This window comes from Tamandua tetradactyla, chromosome 6 (genome assembly GCF_023851605.1).
Source record: "Tamandua tetradactyla isolate mTamTet1 chromosome 6, mTamTet1.pri, whole genome shotgun sequence".
NCBI lineage: Eukaryota > Metazoa > Chordata > Mammalia > Pilosa > Myrmecophagidae > Tamandua > Tamandua tetradactyla.
The window spans coordinates 28856060-28880565 of NC_135332.1; the positions used below are offsets into that span (position 1 = coordinate 28856060).

General features: G+C 35.9%; 1 protein-coding gene across 3 annotated transcripts in view; it reads left to right on the plus strand.

Annotated features, from left to right (window-relative positions):
* The window catches only part of NPEPPS (aminopeptidase puromycin sensitive), a 146309-nt gene that overhangs the window by 10442 nt on the left and 111361 nt on the right, over window positions 1-24506 (plus strand). For 2 of the 3 annotated variants that reach the window (XM_077164602.1, XM_077164603.1), the window contains one exon: window positions 2395-2479. In XM_077164602.1, the coding sequence (XP_077020717.1) occupies window positions 2395-2479 (85 nt within the window). Of the gene's footprint in view, window positions 1-2394; window positions 2480-4624; window positions 4758-24506 lie in introns of all 3 variants that reach the window. The other variant, XM_077164604.1, reaches the window with a different exon arrangement.

Sequence of the window (24506 nt, forward strand, 5' to 3'; positions counted from 1 at the left end):
ATACTAACCCATTTAAAAGATTTTAGTGGAGTTCTATTTTGATGATAAGTATTTTTGTTCCTTTGGTTCTTCCCTCCCACTCTTTCAGAAATGACAGTATCTTGAAAAAAAAAAAGTAGCTATTCAATAAGCAGCCTTATTTGTTAATATAAACAGGTAGGTTTTCTCTAAATACAGGAGGAATTGGAATATACTTGTAATTAAATTGGATGGTGGAGACTGTGCCTTTCTAAATAAAGTACACACTTTCCCTTAGAATGGTTACTGTAGTAGTGTCCTAAGTGTGATTTGGCATATGCAGTGTTATACAGGTATCTTAATATTGATAGATATTTGCTTGGCTACCATTAAATTTGTAGATTTTGGTGGTTGAAAATGTGCTTGCCTAGGTAAGGATTAAGACCAGTAACTAAACCACAGTTATTCTTCTGTTGGCATAACCATCAAACTCGAAAAGATCTGTATTTTAAAATTCTACTCTTTGAGGCATATTCCAGTAAGTGCTTCATTTCTCTGTTTCTGAATTGCTTTGTTTTGATTATTTTTAAGCAGTTTATGAATAGTCAAAGAGTTTTTTTCTTTTTTGTTTTAGTGTAGCACTATAAAAGCCAGTTGAGACATAAAGGTTTAGTGCTATTATATTCTTTTTTTTTGACATGGGCAGGCTCCAGGAATTGAACCTGGGTCTCTGGCTTGGCAGGTGAGAATTCTGCCACTGAGCCACCATTGCCCCACCCCAGAGTTTTTTCCTTTTTTTCTTTCTTTTTTTTTGCATGAGCAGGCACTGGGAAACGAACCCGGGTCTTGGGTCTCCCGCATGGCAGGTGAGAACTCTGCCTGCTGAGCCACCATGGCCCCCAGAGTTGTTTTTGAACAGTCTTTTTCTGTGTAAAAAATCTTCCTTGAGGATACCAATAAGCTGCCGTTCACGTCTTGTGCTCTTTTGACTACTGCAGCCATTTACATTCTTGCCTGGCTGGCTCATTTTGGCCTTTGTTTGTGATTTAGGGCATCTGTATTTTTATTATTTTGAATTAGATCATTCACATGTCTGAAAATAAATTTGAGATTTTATTTAATGTAACAAAGTAAATGTGCATAAACAAGGTTACAGCCAAATTGAAAAATGGGCAAGGATTATAAATAAGCAATTCACAAAGAAAAACTCAATGGCGAAAAAAAATATATGAGAAGATGCTTAGTAATCAATGTTACAGTAACCAAGGAAGTTCTAAAATGAATGCCATTAAACACCCATCAGATTGTCAAAAATTTTAAAGTTTTTTTGAAGGATTTCTCTATTCTCTGCTGATAGGAATGTCAATTGAAACCACTTTTGGAGGATATTCTGGCAATTCTAATAAAATTCAACCCAGGAAGTCCACTACTAGGTGCGGAGAAGTTCTCCCACGTGTACACAAGAAGAAATGTAGCAAGATGTTTATTATGATAATTGTTTTAAATAACAAAAAAGTGGAAATAATCTAACTTCCTTCAGGAAGGGAATGGATGAATAACTGTGCTTTGTTCGTAGTATGGAATATTACTATGCAGGAGTGAAGATGAATGAAATGCATCTACATCTGTCAGCATTAACTAACCCATTAAAACAAAAACATGTTAAATGGAAAAAGTAAGGTGCCAAAGGTTATCATACGCAGTTTGACTCCATTTGTGTAAAGTTTAAAAAGCATTGTTTGTGGAGCTTCAGCTATGTAGCAGAAGTACTAAAACATACACAGGAAACATGTACCAGCAGTCTCAGGATAGTGTTTATTACCTCTGAGGATTGAGAGAGAGAGACAGGTATTTTCGTTATAGATATAGCTATAGATTTTTTTTTTTATCTGAAACAAATAAGGCAAAGTTTATTTAATCTTGTTGGAAGTGGTTGTATTACATCTGTAATGTTTCTTTGGGAAAAGAAAAAATTTAAAAGAGAGTTTTATGGAATTTTGGCATTATAGACTATGATACGGCCTTCTTCATCATAGGCGGCCTCATTGTGGGTGTGTGCAGGTTAAAATACATAATTATTGCAATATATAAGAAATGTTTCATAATTAAAATTTTTAAATCAAGTTTTAGATAGGAAAATTTGCTTCTTTTTGGCTCACTGGTCAGCTGTTTAAATACTGTGAAGTACTTATGCATTTATTATTGCATTTGATATAATTTGGAAAAAATAAATTGCTTTGGAGTATTAAAACTCCTCTACTCATTTATTTCTACTGATGCATAAGTAGTCTACGTCTTAGTGGAGTTTGGGTTAAAAATAGTCTAGATCTTAGTGGAGTCTGATTTGCCTGTGAACCAAGATCAAGCTTAATATATTATTAACCTAGGGTATTCCTGACACTGATGATTTCTGTACCTACCCCACCCCCTTTCCAGGTGAGGCAGGCGACCAATCAGATTGTGATGAATTGTGCTGATATTGACATTATTACAGCTTCATATGCACCAGAGGGAGATGAAGGTAAGAACCATGTTCTGTTCCCATTTTAATTTGCTATCTGTGTGTGTACATGTTTGTGTGTGTCTATGTACAATATAAACATTTTCAGGTTAAGATATCAGTGTTTGTTACTTTGGATGTTTATGGAAGATATTTGAACAGTGTGATCTGACCATATGAGAGAAAGGAAATAATACAGTATAAATTCTTCTTCTGACATTCAGTTATTTTGTGACTCGAGGCATTCCTATTTTATAAGTATAAAATGAAAAATATAATACCATGTATGTAAGACTGAAAAATTATTAAAAAAAATTAAGGACTTTGAACATGAAAACTTCACCGAGGGGGCTTAGTCTATATATTTGGTTTTTTCTTTTCTTGGACTGTAGATTAAAATTGAGATAATAACTCTTACTCATAATTGGGAGAAAAATATTTGCTTTATAAGACTGAATGTGTTAGAAGCAAGATGATGGAGTTAGTTACAAAGGAAGATAGGTTTGTTTTTTTAAAAAACATGGTATATAATGTGTGAGAATTCTATTGGCATCTTTAAAATGAGAACTATTTTAGATTGGGTATAGTAAGGATTACATAGAGTAATCAGTTTTAGCCTGAAATCTTATTCCCACATAAGCTGTGTTTTTAAAAGTTATCAAGTTTGGCATAAACTCATACGAGTACATTAATATTGGATCTGAATTGCTTTTTACTCCTTACTTCATTTTGGCATTCCTTGTCAGAATGTCTTAGAAAGTATTCTCATTTGATAAAAATTATGTTAGAAATTTGACCTTTTAAATTATAGGTGGTACTACTCTTTCCCCTCTTCATAATATTGCAGGAAGCATACAAATAATACTATAAGACTTAGAAATATTCACTCCATGAATTTTTCTTAAACTGTCTTGCCCATAGAAAGATGAAAAATTAAGTAGCAATCGAGCATGTTATTGCCAAGAAGTGCTTTATAAATGAAATCAAACAACTGTGATTATAAGTTTAAAGGAACAGATCTGTCGAATGGACTTGAATGAGTGCCAACTTAAAAAAATTGTTTGATAAGTGAAAGAGTGATTATTTAATGTCTTAACTGTGAAGAAAAATGGAAGCACCTTAGCCAGGCAAGCTTTCTTTGTCATAGGTAGAGAACATTAAATTTCAACATAGAGGGCTTTATAGTGGTATTCATTATATAGATAAGTAAATTTAGTAAAACAATAGTGCACACTCTGGTTGGCATGATTTCATCTCAGGCTAGTTTTTTTTAGAGAACTTACATGTTTTGAACATTTGTAGCTGAATGGCCTTAGGTTCATAATGATCCTCATCCAAGTAAGCAGTGTTACTCTTCTCACTAAGAGGGTCAGATGAGAAATGAAAACTTACAGAAAGTGAAAAAAAGATTTGGAAAGAAATTCAGATAAAACATTAAGTTTATTTTTAGATGAGTAAAGTGTTTTTCTTTAGAACTAGTTAAGGTATATTTCTCAATCTTTTTTTTTTGAAAAACCCATAGTCGTGTGTGAGCCCCTTTAATGTTAGGGTGTAAGAGAATGGGAAGTTGTATGAATTTGCTATTTTAAGATTTGGTTCAAGAATAGGGATAGATTTGGCCTTCCAGTTTGTACATAGCTTAATTTCTTCTTGGAAATAGACACATTTCATGATTTTTTACCATACGGAAAGGTATAATATGCTGTTTCTTTAGAAGTTAGTAGTTGTGAATTTGACTGCCTGCTATTTCCAGGACTCTGTGCTGGTGCAAGGGAATAAATGAGCCAATAGGAGAGATAACATTATTTAATACAGTTAATCTCATCTAGTACTTAATACTTAAATGATTGCCTTCTGCAAGATTCATTTAGATATCTGTAGGTGCTAAATCTTGGTGCTTGAAGGTAAAATCAGAAAAATATTTGAAGCATGAAATTGTTGCTTCTTTGTGTAAGTTTTTAATTGATGAAAAATGCCATCATGTGATATGTGCCATAAGGCTGAAAGACTTATTGGCATGTGCCTTCTTAAATTAAGGCACTATCTTTTAAACAGAAATAATTTATTTTAAAACCTATTTGAAATCTTACTTTGTAATATTTAAAAAATGAGACATCAGTAAGAAAAACGGCTGAAAACTGTTTTTTTACTGTTCTGCACTTCAAGGGTTGGTGAAATCACTAGCACTTAAGCCAGTGCAAGGAATGCACCTCCCTACACAGTGCAGGGATTAGTATTGTCATCAGCTTCTGCAAGAAAAATACGAAACTCTTGAGTGCCTGAACTCAGGTCCTGACAGGTAAAGAGCCTTTTAATTTATCATTAATAAATGGCTTGGGCTTAAGCACGTAAAAAATGATCACTTAAGAGTTTTGTGCTAACTTTTCCCTTAGTATACTCTGTCAGGTATATATTTGTAGAATTAGTTGTGTAAGAAAAGAATTTCCGTCTGTAATATAACATTTCGTACAAAGTTCTAATAATGTAGTATTAGATCTCACAGCATCACTTTGTTTTGTCCATTTCAGGCATATAAATTTTAGCATGTTTATTCTTGAAGTAGGATTGTATATTTGAATGTGTGCATATGTATGCATGTGTATGTTTACTGGAAGGATAAACTGTTAACTTGACAAAAATGAATGGTTCTCACGCTTGATCATAAGCCCTTATTTAACTATTACATATTGTCATATTGTATGTCTATCGATAATAAGCATAATAACCCCCACTCTCTGTTTACAATACAGCTGTTTGTCATTCAGAAAATCTGTGCAGCTTAAATGTTTAGCTAAGTGCTAGTACTCAAGATAGGAAGATTGAAAAAGAAGAGAGAAAATACATTTCTAATGCGTTGTATTGAAATTTAGTGTAAAAATGATAATGGAAGTTTCATAAAGAAATTTTAAATGAAAAGGATCCGAGTATCACTACAGTTCTACAAATAATGATAGAACCTTAAACCAAGGTTCCTGTTGAGGTTAAGCAAATAACAAAAATCAATGACTTGCACTAGGTATAGGAAATTAAGAATGATGGGGCAGAGGCCAAACCGAAAAGTACATCTCCCACATACAGTTATTCAAGTTTTAAACTTATTTGCTATACAAAACATTTCTGTGATATAACAACTGTTGTTCATCTTTTCCTTAAAACAGGACACTACTTTTTTTTTATTGGCTATGGCTTTGTTAGTTTCTTTTTAGCTAATATTTTCAAGTATTCCTAAATTTAGTCTCTTAATATTAGTCCATTTTATAGCAGTGCCCAGCACTACCATATCAGGATGCTTCCTTAAGTGGTTTAATGCATAGAGCTACACTGTCTATGTGTGGTAGTTGTTAACCACATATGAATATTGATCACTTGAAATCTGAATTGAAATGTGCTGTAAGTGTAAAAGGCCACCAAATTTCAAAGACTTAGTATTTTAAAAATGTAAAATATCTTGTAATTTTTATATTGATTACATGTTGAAATAATAATATTTTAGATATAGTGGGTTAAAAATATTTATTATAGGTAATTTCACCTGGTTTTTTTAAACCTTCTTACTAGAAAACTTAAAAATTAGATTTGTGGCCTGCACTGTATTTCTGTTAGATAGTGCTCATATAGAGAGCCCTTAACTTATAAGTGAATTTGTTCGTTCAGAAAGCATTCATTAAGCACCTATTATATGTCAGATACTGTACTAAATACATCAGGGATATAAAGAGAAAAGACTGTCTTTGTGTTCATGGTTGTGTTTCATAAGTTTGAAACTCAATTATTTTTTGGGGGGGGCTGTATCATATTACTTAAGTTTCCTACTGATACATTGTATTTTTTAAATTGTGAAATATAACATTTATACAAAACAGTAAATTCCAAAATACATTTTAACAAGTAGTTCCAGAACAGATTTCAGAGTTTGGTATTGGTTATAGTTCCACAATTTCAGGTTTTTCCTCCCAGCTACTGCAAGACACTGGAGACTAATAAGAAATATCAATGTAATGATTCAGTAGTCATACTCATTTGTTAAATCCTACCTTTTCTGTGATAACTCATCTTTTTCACAGTCTTTAGGGATATTTGGGTTATGCCTATAATAACTTATTTCATGCTGAAAAAGGGTGTCCACAATATGGGATAAGGGGATGGAATTGATATTCTCGGGGATACTTGCACCTCTGAATTTCAGAACTTATCTGGCCTAGGAACTATCTGAAGATTTTAGGTTTCTGAAAAGTAAACTTAGTGTGTGAAACTTGTGTAGGATCTCAGCTATAGACCTGTGTGTTCTTTAGGGTTAATAGGAATCATGTTGGATGGAGTACAGTGTATTTTTAAATAGCAATTAATACTTGTTAAAGACACGTACTCTATGAGTTTTCTTTCTTTCTTTTTTTTTTTAAATTTTTTAAAAAATATAACAACAAATATGAACATTCTTACCATATGATCATTCCATACTTGGAATATAATTAGCAACTCACAATATCATCACATAGTTGTATATTCATCACCAAGATAATTTCTTGGAACATTTGCATCAATTCAGAAGAAGAAATAAAAAGAAAAAAACTCATACACATATACCCCTTACCCCTCTGTCTCATTGATTATTTCCATCTACCCAATATATTTTAGCCTTTGTTTCCCCTATTTTTTTCATACCCCTTATCAATCCCTTTCATTGATCACTAGCATTTCAATCTAGTAAATTTCTTTTAACATTTGTTCCTTCTATTACTTATTTATTTTTTATCTTTTTTTTTGCATGGGTAGGCACCGGGAATCAAACCTGGGTCTCCAGCATCACAGGCGAGAATTCTACCTGCTGAGCCACTGTGGCGCCCTCCATATATTTTACTCATCTGTCCATACTGTAGATAAGAGGAGCATCTGACACAAGGTTTTCGCAATCACACAGTCACACTGCGAAAGCTATATCATTATACAGTCATCTTCAAGAAACATGGCTACTGGAACACACCTCTACATTTTCAGACACTTCCTTCCTGCCTCTCAAATATACCTTAACTAAAACGGTGATATCTATATAATGCGTAAGAATAACCTCCAGAATAACCTCTTGATTCTGTTTGAAATCTCTCAGCCATTGACACTTTTTTTGTCTCATTTCTCTCTTCCCCCTTTTGGTCGAGAGGATTTTCTTAATCTCTTGATGCTGAGTTCCAGCTCATTCTAGGATTTCTGTTCCCACGTTGCCAGGAAGGTCCACACCCCTGGGAGTCGTGTCCCATGTAGAGAGGGGGAGGTTTAGTGAGTTTCCTTGCTATGTTGGCCGAGAGAAAGACGCCACATCTGAGCAACAGAAGAGGTTCTCTTCGGGGTGACTCTTAGGCCTAATTTTAAGTACTCTTAGCCTATCTTTTGTGGGATTAAGTTACAGATGAACAAACCCAAGATTGGAGGCTCCGCCTATATATATATATATATATATATATATATTATATATATATATATTTCACCTTTGTTACTAATTTACCTAAGGTTTCATAGGCCCAGGTATTCACAGAGAAAAGGTCCTTTTTCTCGGAAAATGCTTGGACTCAAAGAGGACAAGATAGACTCATCAAGTAAGTTTGCTAGAATAAGCTCAGCCATGTTATAAAAACAGAAGTTAGATACAGGTAAGAAAGCAAACATTACAGTTCAGTTCGGGAGGCAGGTGCATCAGTATGTAAGTTCAGTCTAATCAGTGTTACCTGTGCTAGTGTCAAGGTGGGTATAAATACTGGAATATTCTGGGACATGAGAGGGGGAGTTTCTAAAATCCCGAATCATATTGAATATCACACATTTTAATTTTTTAGTACTTTCCACTATGATGTTAACTCTTTGAATTAGATGCTTAGGATATTTTGCCATTTAGCCCCAGAAAAACCCAGGATCAGGATCATTGGAGACCTTCATAAATATCTGCCAACTAATTTAATGTTTAGGGGTGATAGAATAAGTTCATTTACACTGAAGACTTTTGACACTGACTCTGAACAGTTGTTTAAGGATCAGGTGGATGCTATGGACCCTCTCTCTACTTATGCAAATATGTAAACAAAGTCAGATATGCTACAGCCAATCTGAGGTGCTTTGTTTCTCCCTTGAATTCCGTAGTTAACCTATTCGCATTTTCTGGACTTCAGTCTTATTATGAATTTTGGGGGACAAAAGGAAAGGAAGAGTAATGGAACTGAAGAGAGACAGAATTGATTATGTCCTAGCCAGCCCTCATGAAAGTTTTATTTCCAAGATGGATATTCTCCCTTGATAGCTGTTTCTTTCTCTCAGGTTTTCCTATATTGGTACCATTTAATCCAGATAAAGAGGGGGAATTTAGAGTGGCAGTATACAGAATGGATCACCAGAGGTCAGTGGTAGGTGAAGACATAAATAAGTTTATGCACTCCGTGTTTGTTCTATAGCATGGTGAAAATACGGGCCTCTTTGCATCTGCAATGATCTTCCATCTCCTCATCCCCTAAGATATCTCTATTTTGTGACAAAAGCCACTTAGCAACACGGTTTTAATGTAAGAAATGACCCATTGACTAACTCAGGATGGTAGAAATTTTTCATCCCCAGATCCCCCCAAAATCCATCAAGGTTATAAACTTTATCTTTCTTTTGAGATTTGAAAATAATTTTAATTCCACTTTAAGTTATGAGAGCATGACATTTCAAGTGGAAAACTAATGTATCACCAGAAATTACTTCCATGTAATCTGTTGATGTTCTACTCAACTTTGCCATGTACTCTCTGTTCATTTTTAAACAATTTTATTCGTGCATCATACAATCCAATCTAAGTAAATAGGCATGCCTTTGCCACCATAATCTAATAAAGACATTTTCTTTTCTTCTGCATAGAATCTATACCCCTCCCCATGCAACCCCTCTGCTTTTTCTGTTTGTTTTTATATTTTTGTTGACAAATCTTCACACACACACATTTCATACATGGGTCTATAATCAGTGGCTCACAGTATTATCACATACTTGTATATTTATCACCATGATCATTTTTTAGATGTTTTCATCACTCCAGAAAAAGAAATAAACAAAAATATACATCCCATACCCCTTTCCTCTCCCTCTCATTGACCACTAGTATTTCCATCTACCCAGTTTTACCTTTTGTCCCGTTATTTATTAATTTTTTATCTATATTTTTTTACTCATCTGTCCATACCCTGGATAAGCATCAGACACAAGGTTTTCAAAATCTCATAGTCACATTGTGAAAGTTACATCTTTGTATAGTTCGTCAACTTCAAGAGTCAAGACTACTGGAACACAGCTGAACAGTTTCAGTTCCTTCCCTCTAGTCACTCCAATATGCCATAAACTAAAAAGGGATATCTATATGATGCATAGGAATAACGTCCAGGATAACTTCTCAACTCTGTTTGAAATCTCTCAGAACTTTATTTTGTCTCATTTCTCTCTTCCCCCTTTTGGTCAAGAAGGCTTTCTTAATCCCTTGGGATTTACACCCCTGGGAGTCGTGTCACAAGTAGGGGAGATGGCAGTGAGTTCACCTGTCAGGTTGGCTTAGAGAGAGAGGCCACATCTGAACAACAAAAGAGGTTCTCTGGGGGTAACTGATAGGCCTAATTTTAAGTAGGCTTAGTCTCTCCTTTGCAAGAATAAGTTTCATAGGGGTAAACCCCAAGATCGAGGTCTCAGCCTATCGATTTGATAATCCCCACTGGTTGTGAGAGTATCAGAAAATCTCCAAATGGGGAAGTTGAATATTTCCTTCTATCTCCCCATTCCCCCGAAGACACTTTCAAATACTTCTTTATTCATTGCCCAAATTACTCTGGGATATATCCGGCATCACACTAACCTGGACAAACCAACAGAATTTCACTCCTTATTCAAGATTCCATGTACTTATGGTGTTCAGCTAAACGGACCATACAGTAAAATTAGGAAATGCGCTACCCAAAATATAAATTTTGTACCAAATAAACATCTCCCCCTTTATTCTCACACGAGAACAAAGTTCTAAAATTAAACAGAAATTAAATTTCTAAAATATGGACAATATCACCCTTAACCCTGTATTCTGATCTATCTTAGTTCTATCCAAATCAGTTTCATTCATATATCTGCTCAAAGTCTGATCCCTTTTTCAGCTTTTTAAACAGTTCCTGTATGGGACTGCTAACTGTCATAGCTTCAGAGATCTAACTCTGAGTCTCAGGTGTCATATAAATACCCGAAGTTTCTGTGAACAACCAGGTAATAAACGAACAGCTCAGTATCTCAAAATTAAGAAATAACAGTTACAACTCCTGAATATATGTCAATGCTGTAAGAGCTTAAAATCTAGAACCCTTCACAATAGGCCCCAACCTGATAAACCATGTTCTTGACTTCAGTTCACTGAGATTTTGTAATTAGTCCATATGATTGAGTCATGATAAAATTTGTTTTTTTGTTCCTGTCATTTCATTCAACATATAGTCCTTAAGGTTCATATACCTAGTTGCATGCCACACAGTGTCACTCCTTCTTGTGGCCCCTCAATAGTATAGTGTATGTATATTCCACAGTTCCTCCTTCCATTCCTCCGTTATTATACTCTTAGATCACCTCCATCTAAGAATTATGAACAGTGCCGCCATAAGTACCATTGTGCAAATGTCCATTCTTGTCTCCACACTCAGTTCCTCCATGTATATACTGAGCAGTGGGGTTTCAGGGTCATATGACAAGCCCACCCCTAGCCTCCTATGAAACTACCACACTGCCCTCCAAGGGGCTGCTCCTCTCAGTTTCTCTATGAACAATGAATAGTTACATCTCTTGCTCTGCATTTTTTCTAGCACTTGTTTCTCTCTGTTCATTTTTTTTTGGAATGCTATGTGGCAGGATCACATTTCATTATTTTTCCATATAAGTAGCCTGTCATCGCAGCACCATTTGTTGATTTTTTGTTTGTTTTTCCTTTTTTTTTGGAAAGTACATGGACCGGGAGTTGAACCTGGGTCTCCTGCATGACAGATGAGAATTCTACCACTGAACTACCCTTGCACCTCCTTCTGTTCTTTTTTTTTTCTTTTATGTGGGCAGGCATCAGGAATCGAACCTGGGTCTCAGGCATGGCAGGTGAGACTTCTGTTCATTTTTAACAGTTTTATTCACACATCATACAATCCCGCCTAAGTGTATAGGCATGCTTTCACCACCGTAATCCATAGGAAGACATTTCCTTTACTTCCGCAAAGAATTCTTACCCATCTCCCATGCTCCTTGCCTGTTTACATTTAGTTTTGGCATACCACCTTTGTTACATTCAGTGGAAGCATATTACAGTGTTACTGTTGACTTATAGACCCTAGCTTGCATTGCATATACTATCCATTTTCAGTTCCTTATAATGTTGGCATTCACTTGCTCTCCCTCATGCAAAAAAAGTTTTTATATTTGTACATTTAATCACCATTATTGCCTACTCTAGTATTCCTAAATTATATCATCTCAGTCTTTATTCTCTGTCTTTCCTTCTGGTTTCATACATGCCCCAAGTCCTCTCTCAACCATACTCACATTCAGCTTCATTCAGTGTACTTATATTATTTTGCTACCATCAGGTAGTGTTGTGCTGTCTATTTCTGAATTTTTACAGTGAGTCCTGTTGCATGGTTTGTAGTCCTTCCACACTTCCCAAATGCCCAATCTTGACCCTCTTTTATCTTCTGATAACCCGTGTTTTTTTTGTTTTGTTTTGTTTTGTTTTTTTAGCGTGGGCAGGCACCAGGAATCGAACCCGGGTCCTCTGGCCTGGCAGGCAAGCAGTCTTGCCTGCTGAGCCACCGTGGCCTGCCCATAACCTGTATTCTTAGCTTTAACGTTCAAACTTCACTCATTAGTATTAGCTCATATTAGTAAGACGATGTAGTATTTGTCCTTTTGTTTCTGCCCAGTTTCACTCAGCATAATGTCCTCAAGGTTCATCCATGTTATTATTACATGCTTCATGACTTTATTCTGTTTTACAGCTGTGTAGTATTCCATTGTATATATGTACCACAACTTGCTAGCTAATTGTCTGTTGATGGACATTTGGTCGGTTTCCATCTCTTGGCAGTTGTAAATAATGCTCCTATAAACATTGGTGTGCAGATGTCCATTTGTGCCCTTACCTTCATTTCCTCTGAATATATACCTAGTAATGGGATTGCTTATACATATGGCAGTTCTATACTTAACTTCCTGAGGAACTGCCGAACTGCCTTCCAGAGCAATTGTACCATTTGACATTCCCACCAACAAACAGTGGATAGGTATGTTCTTTCTCCACCTCCTCTACAGGACTTGTTGTGTTCTGTATTTCAGAATCAAATTTGTATGTGGCAAATGTTTTTAAGTTGGACACTGAACTTTAGCAAAGAAAGACTCTATTTTAATGTTTAACTTTTTTCTGAGACAGAATCAGTGATTTATGTCAGTAATCTCTGTAGGTTAAAATGTGGTTGTAATGAAACTCAGGATGGAGAGTTTTTCTGAAGCAGAAAAACACAGCAGTTTTGCCATGGGCTGCACTTCTAATTTCTGCTAGCTGTCTGAAATGTAAATGGTTGAAAGGGTGAACTGAACGGTTACAGATTGATTGTATAGATGCTCTGCTAGAAAGTTATTCGAAGTACATGTTCTCTTTGACCTCTTTGTATATACATAAACTGATAATACAAATTTGAAAGAGAAGAGATCCAGTTTACTACTTCAGTGGTTCAGATTTCATCTAAGTAAAATGAAAAAGGGGAAAATTTGAGTGTGTTTTTAGCCTAATGGTGAATTACTTGCATTCACATATCCAAAGCCTCAAAATTTCCCTAAAAGATTGCAGTGGGCTTTCTCATTCATATAGAACTGTTTTATTTCAAGTCCCCGCATCACCATTTAATAATATTGTACATTTTGGTGTATCACTTACCTCTTTTGAGACATAGCTTCCTCCTATTTTAATAGGAATAATATCTCCATCCCCTCATCCTGCTTCCTAAAGGTGTAACCACTTTCAGTCTTAGTTGTTACAGTCAGTGAAGATTTAAATGCACTTCCATTCCTTTTCCCTATCTCCTATTGTACTATTATAGTTACATGTTTTTTACATTTTATTGTTTAATTGGGAATACATGTACATGGTATATATATAGTATATAACCTATGGTTGTTTCTGTCCTTGTATAATTCCCCCTGAAATTTTTGATTACTTTGGTTTTTTTTTCTTCATTTGTTTAGTTTTCTTTGTACTTACTGGTAGTCTTTCTACATCTTCCAAAAGTCCCAATCAGATAAACTGTCAATCCCATTTTTCTTCCTTGGGATCTTTCTGCTAGAGCTCTCTGTCCTTGTTCTCCAGTCTGGAGTGGTTTCTTTCCAGACCTAGCCCCCACAGCAGTAGCTAGGCTTCCCTACATTGTTCTGGAAATTTCCTTTGAGTTTCTCCTATATTGGATCCTTTGTTTCCTGGATTCTGTGTTTTCCTCTTAGTTTTATCCTTTGATTTATTTGGTAGAATACATCCTTCTCCATTATCTTTCTGGATAGAGTTTGTAGAAAGAAAAAATTCTGAGGCTTTACCTCTGAAAATGTCTGTAATGGGGATAAAAGTGAATTTGCATTAAAAGCAGACTAGGAGGGCAGGCCACGGTGGCTCAGCATGCAGAGTTCTTGCCTGCCATACTGGAGACCCAGGTTCAATTCCCGAAAAAAAAAAAAAAAAAAAAGCAGACTAGGAGTTGCATTTTCCTGACTTTCAGTTTTAGACAAAAAGAAACGCTTTCTGTGTTCTCAGCTAAGTTTATTATCATTGATATTTCATATGTGAAACCCCTCTAATGCGAGGGGTCTAATGTCTAGCTGTCTTTTTTTATGCAAATTTCTTGATATATTCACATACCATATAATCATCCAAAGTGTACAATCAGTGGTTCACAGTATCATCATGTAGCTGTGCATTCATCATCACAATAGATTTTTTAATATTTTCATTACTCTAAAAATAAAAATTAAAGTAAAAAAGAGCACCTAAAACATACCCCCACCCCTATCCCCTTATTATTTATTTATTTTTTGTCTTTATTTCCTTACTCATCTGTCCGTACACTGGGTAAAGGGAGTGTCAGTTACAGGGTTTTCACATGATCACACTTTAAAAGGTATATAGTTATACAGTTGTCTTCAAGACAGATCCACCAATTTTAACATTTTTCCATATTTACTATATCATTCCCTCTATCAATCTGTTGATTTTCTAAACATTTGAGAATCAGTTGTATATATAATGTTCCTTGAACGTATAATGCGTCCACATTTATTTCCTGAGAAAAAGGATATTCATTTGTTTAACCGCTTTATGTACAGTTATCAAGTTGAAGAACTTTAATATTGATCTGAAGTTTTCAGTCCATATTCTAATTTTTCCATATGTCCCAGTAGTGTCCTTTTGGGCCTTTTCTCTTCCATTGCTAGATCCAGTTCAGATCATATATTGCATTTAAGTGTCATTTTCTCTTTAGCCTTTCTCTCTCTCTTTTTTTAATTGTGAAAACATATTCAATATAAACAATCCCATCTCAACAACTCCCAAGTATAACATTCATTTTGGATTAATCACATTCACAGTATTGTGCTGCTACCAGCCATTACCAGAACTTTCCCATCACCCCAGACAGAAACCCTATAGCGGTTATACATTAAGTTCCTGTTCTAGTTTGCTAGCTGCGGGAATGTAACACACCAGAGACGGATTGGCTTTTAATAAAAGGGGATTTATTTTGTTGGTTCTTCAGAGGAAAGTCAGCTAACTTTCCACTGAGGTTCTTTCTTACGTGGAAGGCACAAGATGGTCTCTGCTGGTCTTCTCTCCAGGCCCCTGGGTTCCAACAACTTTCCCCGGGGTGACTTCTTTCTGCATCTCCAAAGGCCTGGGCTGAGCTGCTAGTGTTGAGATGAGGAATGCTGAGCTGCTTGGCTATGCTACATTGCGTTCTCTCATTTAAGCACCAGCCAATTAAGTCAAACATCACTCATTGCAGCAGACATGCCTCCTAGCCGACTGCAGATGTGATTAGCAACAGATGAGATTCACGTACCATTGGCTTGTGTCCGCAGCAAAAGAACTAGGTATGCTCACCTGGCCAAGTTGACAACTGAATCTAACTAACAGTTCCCATTCCACCCCCTCCTGCCCTGGTAACCTGTACTCTGCTTTCTGACTTTATGCATTTGTGTATTCTAGCTATTTTGTATAAGTAGACTTAAAACAATATCTGTCCCCTTGTGTCTGACTTATTTCACTCAACATGATATCTTCAAAGTTCATCTGTATAGTGGCATGTATCAGGATTTCATTACTTTTTTTTTTTATTAACGGAAAGAAAAAAAAAGAAATTAACACAACATTTAGAAATCATACCATTCTACATATGCACTCAGTAATTCTTAACATCATCACATAGATGCATGATCATCGTTTCTTAGTACATTTGCATCGGTTTAGAGGAACTAGCAACACAACAGAAAAAGATATAAAATGTTACTATAGAGAAAAGAAATAAAAGTAGTAATAATAGTAAAAAAAAAAAACAAACAAACCCTATAGCTCAGATGCAGCTTCATTCAGTGTTTTTTTTTTTAATTTTTTTATTAATTAAAAAAATTAACTAACACAACATTAGAAATCAATCCATTCTACATATGCAATCAGTAATTCTTAATATCATCACATAGGTGTATGGTCATCATTTCTCAGTACATATGCATCGATTTAGAGAAAGAAATAGCATGACAACAGAAAAAGAAATAAAGTGATAACACAGAGAGAAAACACAAATAAAAATAAAAAGTACAAAAATATATAAGAGAAAAAAAAAAAAAAACTATAGCTCAGATGCAGCTTCATTCAGCGTTCCAACATAATTACATTACAATTAGGCAGTATTGTGCTGACCATTTTTTTTTTTAGACATCATACCATTCTACATATGCAATCAGTACTTCTTAACATCATCACATAGATGCATGATCATCGTTTCTTAGTACATTTGCATCGGTTTAGAAGAACTAGCAGTATAACAGTAAAAGATATAGAATGTTAATATAGAGAAAGAAGAAAAAAAATAAAAGTAATAATAATAAGAACAAAACAAACAAAACAAAACAAAACAAAAACCTATAGCTCGGATGCAGCTTCATTCAGTATTTTAACATGATTACTTTACAATTAGGTATTATTGTGCTGTCCATTTTTGAGTTTTTGTATCTAGTCCTGTTGCACAGTCTGTATTCCTTCAGCTTCAATTACCCATTATCTTACCCTGTTTCTAACTACTGTTGGACTCTGTTACCAATGACATATTTCAAGTTTATTCTCGAATGTCTGTTCACATCAGTGGGACCATACAGTATTTGTCCTTTAGTTTTTGGCTGGACTCACTCAGCATAATAGTCTCTAGGTCCATCCATGTTATTACATGCTTCATAAGTTTATCTTGTCTTAAAGCTGCATAATATTCCATCGTATGTATATACCACAGTTTGTTTAGCCATTCTTCTGTTGATGGACATTTTGGCTGTTTCCATCTCTTTGCAATTGTAAATAACGCTGCTATAAACATTGGTGTGCAAATGTCCGTTTGTGTCTTTGCCCTCAAGTCCTTTGAGGAGATACCTAGCAATGGTATTGCTGGGTCGTATGGCAATTCTATATTCAGCTTTTTGAGGAACCGCCAAACTGCCTTCCACAGTGTTTGCACCATTTGACATTCCCACCAACAGTGGATAAGTGTGCCTCTTTCTCCGCATCCTCTCGAGCACTTGTCATTTTCTGTTTTGTTGATAATGGCCATTCTGGTGGGTGTGAGATGATATCTCATTGTGGTTTTGATTTGCATTTCTCTAATGGCCAGGGACATTGAGCATCTCTTCATGTGCCTCTTGGCCATCCGTATTTCCTCTTCTGGTAGGTGTCTGTTCAAGTCTTTTTCCCATTTTGTAATTGGGTTGGCTGTCTTTTTGTTGTTGAGTTGAACAATCTCTTTATAAATTCTGGATACTAGACCTTTATCTGATATGTCATTTCCAAATATTATCTCCCGTTGTGTAGGCTGTCTTTCTACTTTCTTGATGAAGTTCTTTGATGCACAAAAGTGTTTAATTTTGAGGAGCTCCCATTTATTTATTTCTTTCTTCAGTGCTCTTGCTTTAGGTTTAAGGTCCATAAAACCACCTCCAGTTGTAAGATTCATAAGATATCTCCCTACATTTTCCTCTAACTGTTTTATGGTCTTAGACCTAATGTTTAGATCTTTGATCCATTTTGAGTTAACTTTTGTATAAGGTGTGAGATACGGGTCTTCTTTCATTCTTTTACATATGGATATCCAGTTCTCTAGGCACCATTTATTGAAGAGACTGTTCTGTCCCAGGTGAGTTGGCTTGACTGCCTTATCAAAGATCAAATGTCCGTAGATGAGAGGGTCTATATCTGAGCACTCTATTCGATTCCATTGGTCGATATATCTATCTTTATGCCAATACCATGCTGTTTTGACCACTGTGGTTTCATAATATGCCTTAAAGTCCGGGATCGCGAGACCTCCAGCTTCGTTTTTTTTCCTCAAGATGTTTTTAGCAATTCGGGGCAACCTGCCCTTCCACATAAATTTGCTTATTGGTTTTTCTAATTCTGAAAAGTAAGTTGTTGGGATTTTGATTGGTACTGCATTGAATCTGTAGATCAGTTTAGGTAGGATTGACATCTTAATTATATTTAGTCTTCCAATCCATGAACACGGTATGCCCTTCCATCTATTTAGGTCTTCTGTGATTTCTTTTAGCAGTTTTTTGTAGTTTTCTTTATATAGGTTTTTTGTCTCTTTGGTTAAATTTATTCCTAGGTATTTTATTCTTTTAGTTGCAGTTGTAAATGGGATTCATTTCTTGATTTCCCCCTCAGCTTGTTCATTACTAGTGTATAGAAAAGCTACAGATTTTTGAATGTTGATCTTGTAGCCTGCTACTTTGCTGTATTCATTTATTAGCTCTAGTAATTTTGTTGTGGATTTTTCTGGGTTTTCTACGTATAGTATCATATCGTCTGCAAACAGTGATAGTTTTACTTCTTCCTTTCCAATTTTGATGCCTTGTATTTCTTTTTCTTGTCTAATTGCTTTGGCTAGAACTTCCAACACAATGTCGAATAATAGTGGTGATAGTGGACATCCTTGTCTTGTTCCTGATCTTAGGGGGAAAGTTTTCAGTTTTTTCTCATTGAGGATGATATTAGCTGTGGGTTTTTCATATATTCCCTCTATCATTTTAAGGAAGTTCCCTTGTATTCCTATCTTTTGAAGTGTTTTCAACAGGAAAGGATGTTGAATCTTGTCAAATGCCTTCTCTGCATCAATTGAGATGATCATGTGATTTTTCTGCTTTGATTTGTTGATGTGGTGTATTACATTAATTGATTTTCTTATGTTGAACCATCCTTGCATACCTGGGATGAATCCTACTTGGTCATGATGTATAATTCTTTTAATGTGTTGTTGGATACGGTTTGCTAGAGTTTTATTGAGAATTTTTGCATCTATATTCATTAGAGAGATTGGCCTGTAGTTTTCTTTTTTTGTAGTATCTTTGCCTGGTTTTGGTATGAGGGTGATGTTGACTTCATAGAATGAATTAGGTAGTTTTCCCTTCACTTCGATTATTTTGAAGAGTTTGAGGAGAGTTGGTACTAATTCTTTCTGGAATGTTTGATAGAATTCACATGTGAAGCCGTCTGGTCCTGGACTTTTCTTTTTAGGGAGCTTTTGAATGACTAATTCAATCTCTTTACTTGTGATTGGTTTGTTGAGGTCATCTATTTCTTCTTGAGTCAAAGTTGGTTGTTCATGTCTTTCCAGGAACCCGTCCATTTCCTCTAAGTTGTTGTATTTATTAGCGTAAAGTTGTTCATAGTATCCTGTTATTACCTCCTTTATTTCTGTGAGGTCAGTAGTTATGTCTCCTCTTCCATTTCTGATCTTATTTATTTGCATCCTCTCTCTTCTTTTTTTTTGTCAATCTTGCTAAGGGCCCATCAATCTTATTGATTTTCTCATAGGACCAACTTCTGGTCTTATTGATTTTCTCTATTGTTTTCATGTTTTCAATTTCATTTATTTCTGCTCTAATCTTTGTTATTTCTTTCCTTTTGCTTGCTTTGGGATTAGTTTGCTGTTCTTTCTCCAGTTCTTCCAAGTGGACAGTTAATTCCTGCATTTTTGCCTTTTCTTCTTTTCTGATATAGGCATTTAGGGCAATAAATTTCCCTCTTAGCACTGCCTTTGCTGCGTCCCATAAGTTTTATATGTTGTGTTTTCATTTTCATTCGCCTCTAGGTATTTACTAATTTCTCTTGCAATTTCTTCTTTGACCCACTTGTTGTTTAAGAGTGTGTTGTTGAGCCTCCACGTATTTGTGAATTTTCTGGCACTCCGCCTATTATTGATTTCCAACTTCATTCCTTTATGATCCGAGAAAGTGTTGTGTATGATTTCAATCTTTTTAAATTTGTTAAGACTTGCTTTGTGACCCAGCATATGGTCTATCTTTGAGAATGATCCATGAGCACTTAGAAAAAGGTGTATCCTGCTGTTGTGGTATGTAATGTCCTATAAATGTCTGTTAAGTCTAGCTCATTTATAGTAATATTCAGATTCACTATTTCTTTATTGATCCTCTGTCTAGATGTTCTGTCCATTGATGAGAGTGGTGAATTGAAGTCTCCAACTATTATGGTATATGTGTCTATTTCCCTTTTCAGTGTTTGCAGTGTATTCCTCACGTATTTTGGGGCATTCTGGTTCGGTGCGTAAATATTTATGATTGTTATGTCTTCTTGTTTAATTGTTCCTTTTATTAGTATATAGTGTCCTTCTTTGTCTCTTTTAACTGTTTTACATTTTAAGTCTAATTTGTTGGATATTAGTATAGCTACTCCTGCTCTTTTCTGGTTGTTATTTGCATGAAATATCTTTTCCCAACCCTTCACTTTCAACCTTTATTTATCTTTGGGTCTAAGATGTGTTTCCTGTAGACAGCATATAGAAGGATCCTGTTTTTTAATCCATTCTGCCAGTCTATGTCTTTTGATTGGGGAATTCAGTCCATTAACATTTAGAGTTATTACTATTTGGATAATATTTTCCTCTACCATTTTGCCTTTTGTATTATCTATATCATATCTGACTTTCCTTCTTTCTACACTCTTCTCCATACCTCTCTCTTCTGTCTTTTTGTATCTGACTCTAGTGCTCCCTTTAGTATTTCTTGCAGAGCTGGTCTCTTGGTCACAAATTCTCTCAGTGACTTTTTGTCTGAGAATGTTTTAATTTCTCCCTCATTTTTGAAGGACAATTTTGCTGAATATAGGAGTCTTGTTTGGCAGTTTTTCTCTTTTAGTAACTTAAATATATCATCCCACTGTCTTCTAGCTTCCATGGTTTCTGCTGAGAAATCTACACATAGTCTTATTGGGTTTCCCTTGTATGTGATGGATTGCTTCTCTCTCGCTGCTTTCAAGATCCTCTCTTTCTCTTTGACCTCTGACATTCTAACTAGTAAGTGTCTTGGAGAACGCCTATTTGGGTCTAATCTCTTTGGGGTGCGCTGCACTTCTTGGATCTGTAATTTTAGGTCTTTCATAAGAGTTGGGAAATTTTCAGTGATAATTTCTTCCATTAGTTTTTCTCCTCCTTTTCCCTTCTCTTCTCCTTCTGGGACACCCACAACACGTATATTTGTGCGGTTCACATTGTCCTTGAGTTCCCTGATGCCCTGTTCAAATTTTTCCATTCTTTTCCGGATAGTTTCTGTTTCTTTTTGGAATTCAGATGTTCCATCCTCCAAATCACTAATTCTATCTTCTGTCTCTTTAAATCTATCATTGTAGGTATCCATTGTTTTTTCCATCTTTTCTACTTTATCCTTCACCTCCATAAGCTCTGTGATTTATTTTTTCAGTTTTTCTATTTCTTCTTTTTGTTCAGCCCCTGTCTTCTTCATGTCCTCCCTCAATTTATCGATTTTGTTTTTGAAGAGGTTTTCCATTTCTGTTCGTATATTCAGCATTAGTTGTTTCAGCTCCTGTATCTCATTTGAACTATTGGTTTGTTCCTTTGACTGGGCCATATTTTCAATTTTCTGAGCGTGATCCGTTATCTTCTGCTGGCATCTGGGCATTAAGTCAGATTTCTCTGGGTTCTGTTTTTCTTATCCTGCCCAGTAGGTGGCGCTCATGGCACACGTTTGTCTGCGGGTTCCACCAGTGAAAGTTGCTGTGGGTCCTTTAACTCTGGAAAACTCTCGCCGTAGTGGAGGTTCGGCAGCCGAAGCGTCTTGGAAGAGTGCCAGCCGGCCCGGCGGTCCGAACGCGGGGAGGGTCGCCGGCCGCCGCAGCACGGGAAAGCGCCCGACCGAATTTCCTAGTCGACCCTGGGCACCAAGCGTGGCGGGAGGGCGCCAGCTGTCGCAGCCCGGGAGAGTGCACTGTTCCCATCCGGACCGGGGAGTCACGTGTTTGGAAGGGACCCCCCGGTCACCATTCTCTGCAGTCTGGGGATTTCCGACCCAACTCTCTCAGTTGGTCCGGGGGGGCCTCGCGTGGTGGGGGTGCCAGCCGCCGCGGCCCAAGTGGACCGCCTGCCCAATTCTGCCAGCTGGCCTGGGAAGGAGGAAGGGAGGGACTCCAGATGCTTGCTGTCCCGCCCGGGAAAGCCCGTGCCCCTCGGTGATCTCACTGGAGCTGGTTCTCCCAGACAGCCATTCCAGGATGGGGTACGCCGTCCCTTTGATCTCCGTCGTGGCTCCGGGAGCTGCTCTGTATTGTCTGCACTCCCCCAGTAGCTGTTCTGGAGGAGGAAAAGTGAGGGTGGCAAGGCTGTCGAGGCCGGTGGCGGAGGAGCCGGTGAAGGTGGAAGAGGGCACGGTGGTGGTTGGAGAGCCGCCGGAGCAGGAGGGGGAAGAGGAAGAGGGGAGAGGAGGGCGGGCGGGCTGGCTGCTGCGGGGCGTGGGCGCCGCGTGCCGGGCCAGCGGACAAAGAGGGGAGAGGAGGGCGGGCGGGCCGGCTGCTGCGGGGCCTCATTACTTTTTAAGGCTAAGCAATATTTCATTGTATGTATATACCACACTTTGTTTATCACTGCATCTGATAGACATTTGGGTTGTTCCCACTTTTCTGCTATTGTGATTAATACTGTTATGAACGTTGGTGTACAAAGATCTGTGCGAGTTCCTGTTTTCAATACCAAAATCCTTTTGGGTATATGCCGAAAAAGAAGAATTACTGGGTCAAGTTATAGTTCTGTGTTTATTTAGATTTTCTTTCATAAATTATAAACTTACATAATAAAGTTCAGTTTATTGAGATTTTATTTTATAGTTTATAGTTGTTTCTTTTTTAAATTTTTTAGATTGTATAATATAGTGTATATATATATATATATATATACACACAAGCACACACACACAAGGAAAAAAGGCAGTAGTTTTCAAAGCACTTTTCAACAAATATTTACAGAACAGCTCCCAGTGTTTGTCATGGGCTACCATACCATCATCACAGATTTTTCCTTCTATCTGCTCCAGAATATTGGAGGCTAGAAGGAATGAATTTTATTTTATCATCACAATCAACTTTTTTTTCTTTTTTGTGAAAAATAACATATATACAAAAAGCAACAAATTTCAAAGCACAGCACAACAATTAGTTGTAGAAGAGATTTCAGAGTTTGGTATGGGTTATAGTTCCACAATTTTAGGTTTTACTTCTAGCTGCTCTAAGATACCAGAGACTAAAAGAAATATCAATATAATGATTCAGCCATCATACTCGTTTTTTTTAATTTTGCATTCTCTGTATATCTCTACCATTACTTTTTTTTCCCCTTTTATTTGGGATGATATTAAAATTATTTTAAATATTTACAAATATTTGTATAGAAACAACTTTCAAATACATAACAATATTAAATTAATGCATACATAAATAACTTTAAACATTCCTTGTTATTCTCCTAAATAAACCAGATGTTATATACCATAATATTAAATGTGACACAAATTATTCATTAAATTACTTGAGTGATTACTAAGTAAATGAAATTGTTCAGGTGATTCTGAGTCTGCTGCGGTCATCACCAGTTAAATTAGGTTTCTGTCTGGACCATGGTTTAACAATAGGGAACTACATCAAGCTTGTCTCGTGACTTCTTCATTAAATTTTAATTCATTAGACGACTTGTTTTCTTAGCACACAGAGAATATCTCTTAAGGTGAACAATATTGGTCATGGTCTAAATCTCCTAATAATCCTTATAATAATCTCAGAGATTTTTATATATTCAACATCTTTATTATCAAGTATATATAAAAATAATTTATTGGAATGTCTTATTCAAATTCATGACAATTTTTCACTTTTGTCATCAAATAAGTTCATTTTCATATTTAGATAAACTAATAATTTTCTTTTAGAATGTATACTTTCTTATATTTTAATAGCATATAATCTCTCTTCATTTCTCTTTTCCCATAGTTTCCCTTTGTTTCAAATACCCAATCAGTTTTGTCATTTGTTGAAAGAAAATCTTTTAGTCGTAGGACCCCTGGCATGGCTACTCTATTAAACATTAAACCAAATAATTTTAAATGTATTTATTCTTAATTTATTTAAAAATAACAGCAATAAATCCATTACCCATCAACATAAATAACATCTCTTTTTGAAAAAATAAGAGTATTTTCCAAAACAAGTGAGAAGAAGCTGTCATTTTATATTTTTACAAATCTCTTTAATGTCTGACTTAATAGAAGATAGCTTGATTCTCTTATCTTTTTTTGCGTTCATTCAGTCCCAATGTGTTGTTTGGTTGAAGTGTAATAAGAAAATCTGTCCTCACAAATCCGTAGTTGGAAAAAGGAGGAGTGTCTTAATAGCCTTTTCAGATAATTGTGAATATTCTTCTTTGATATTACA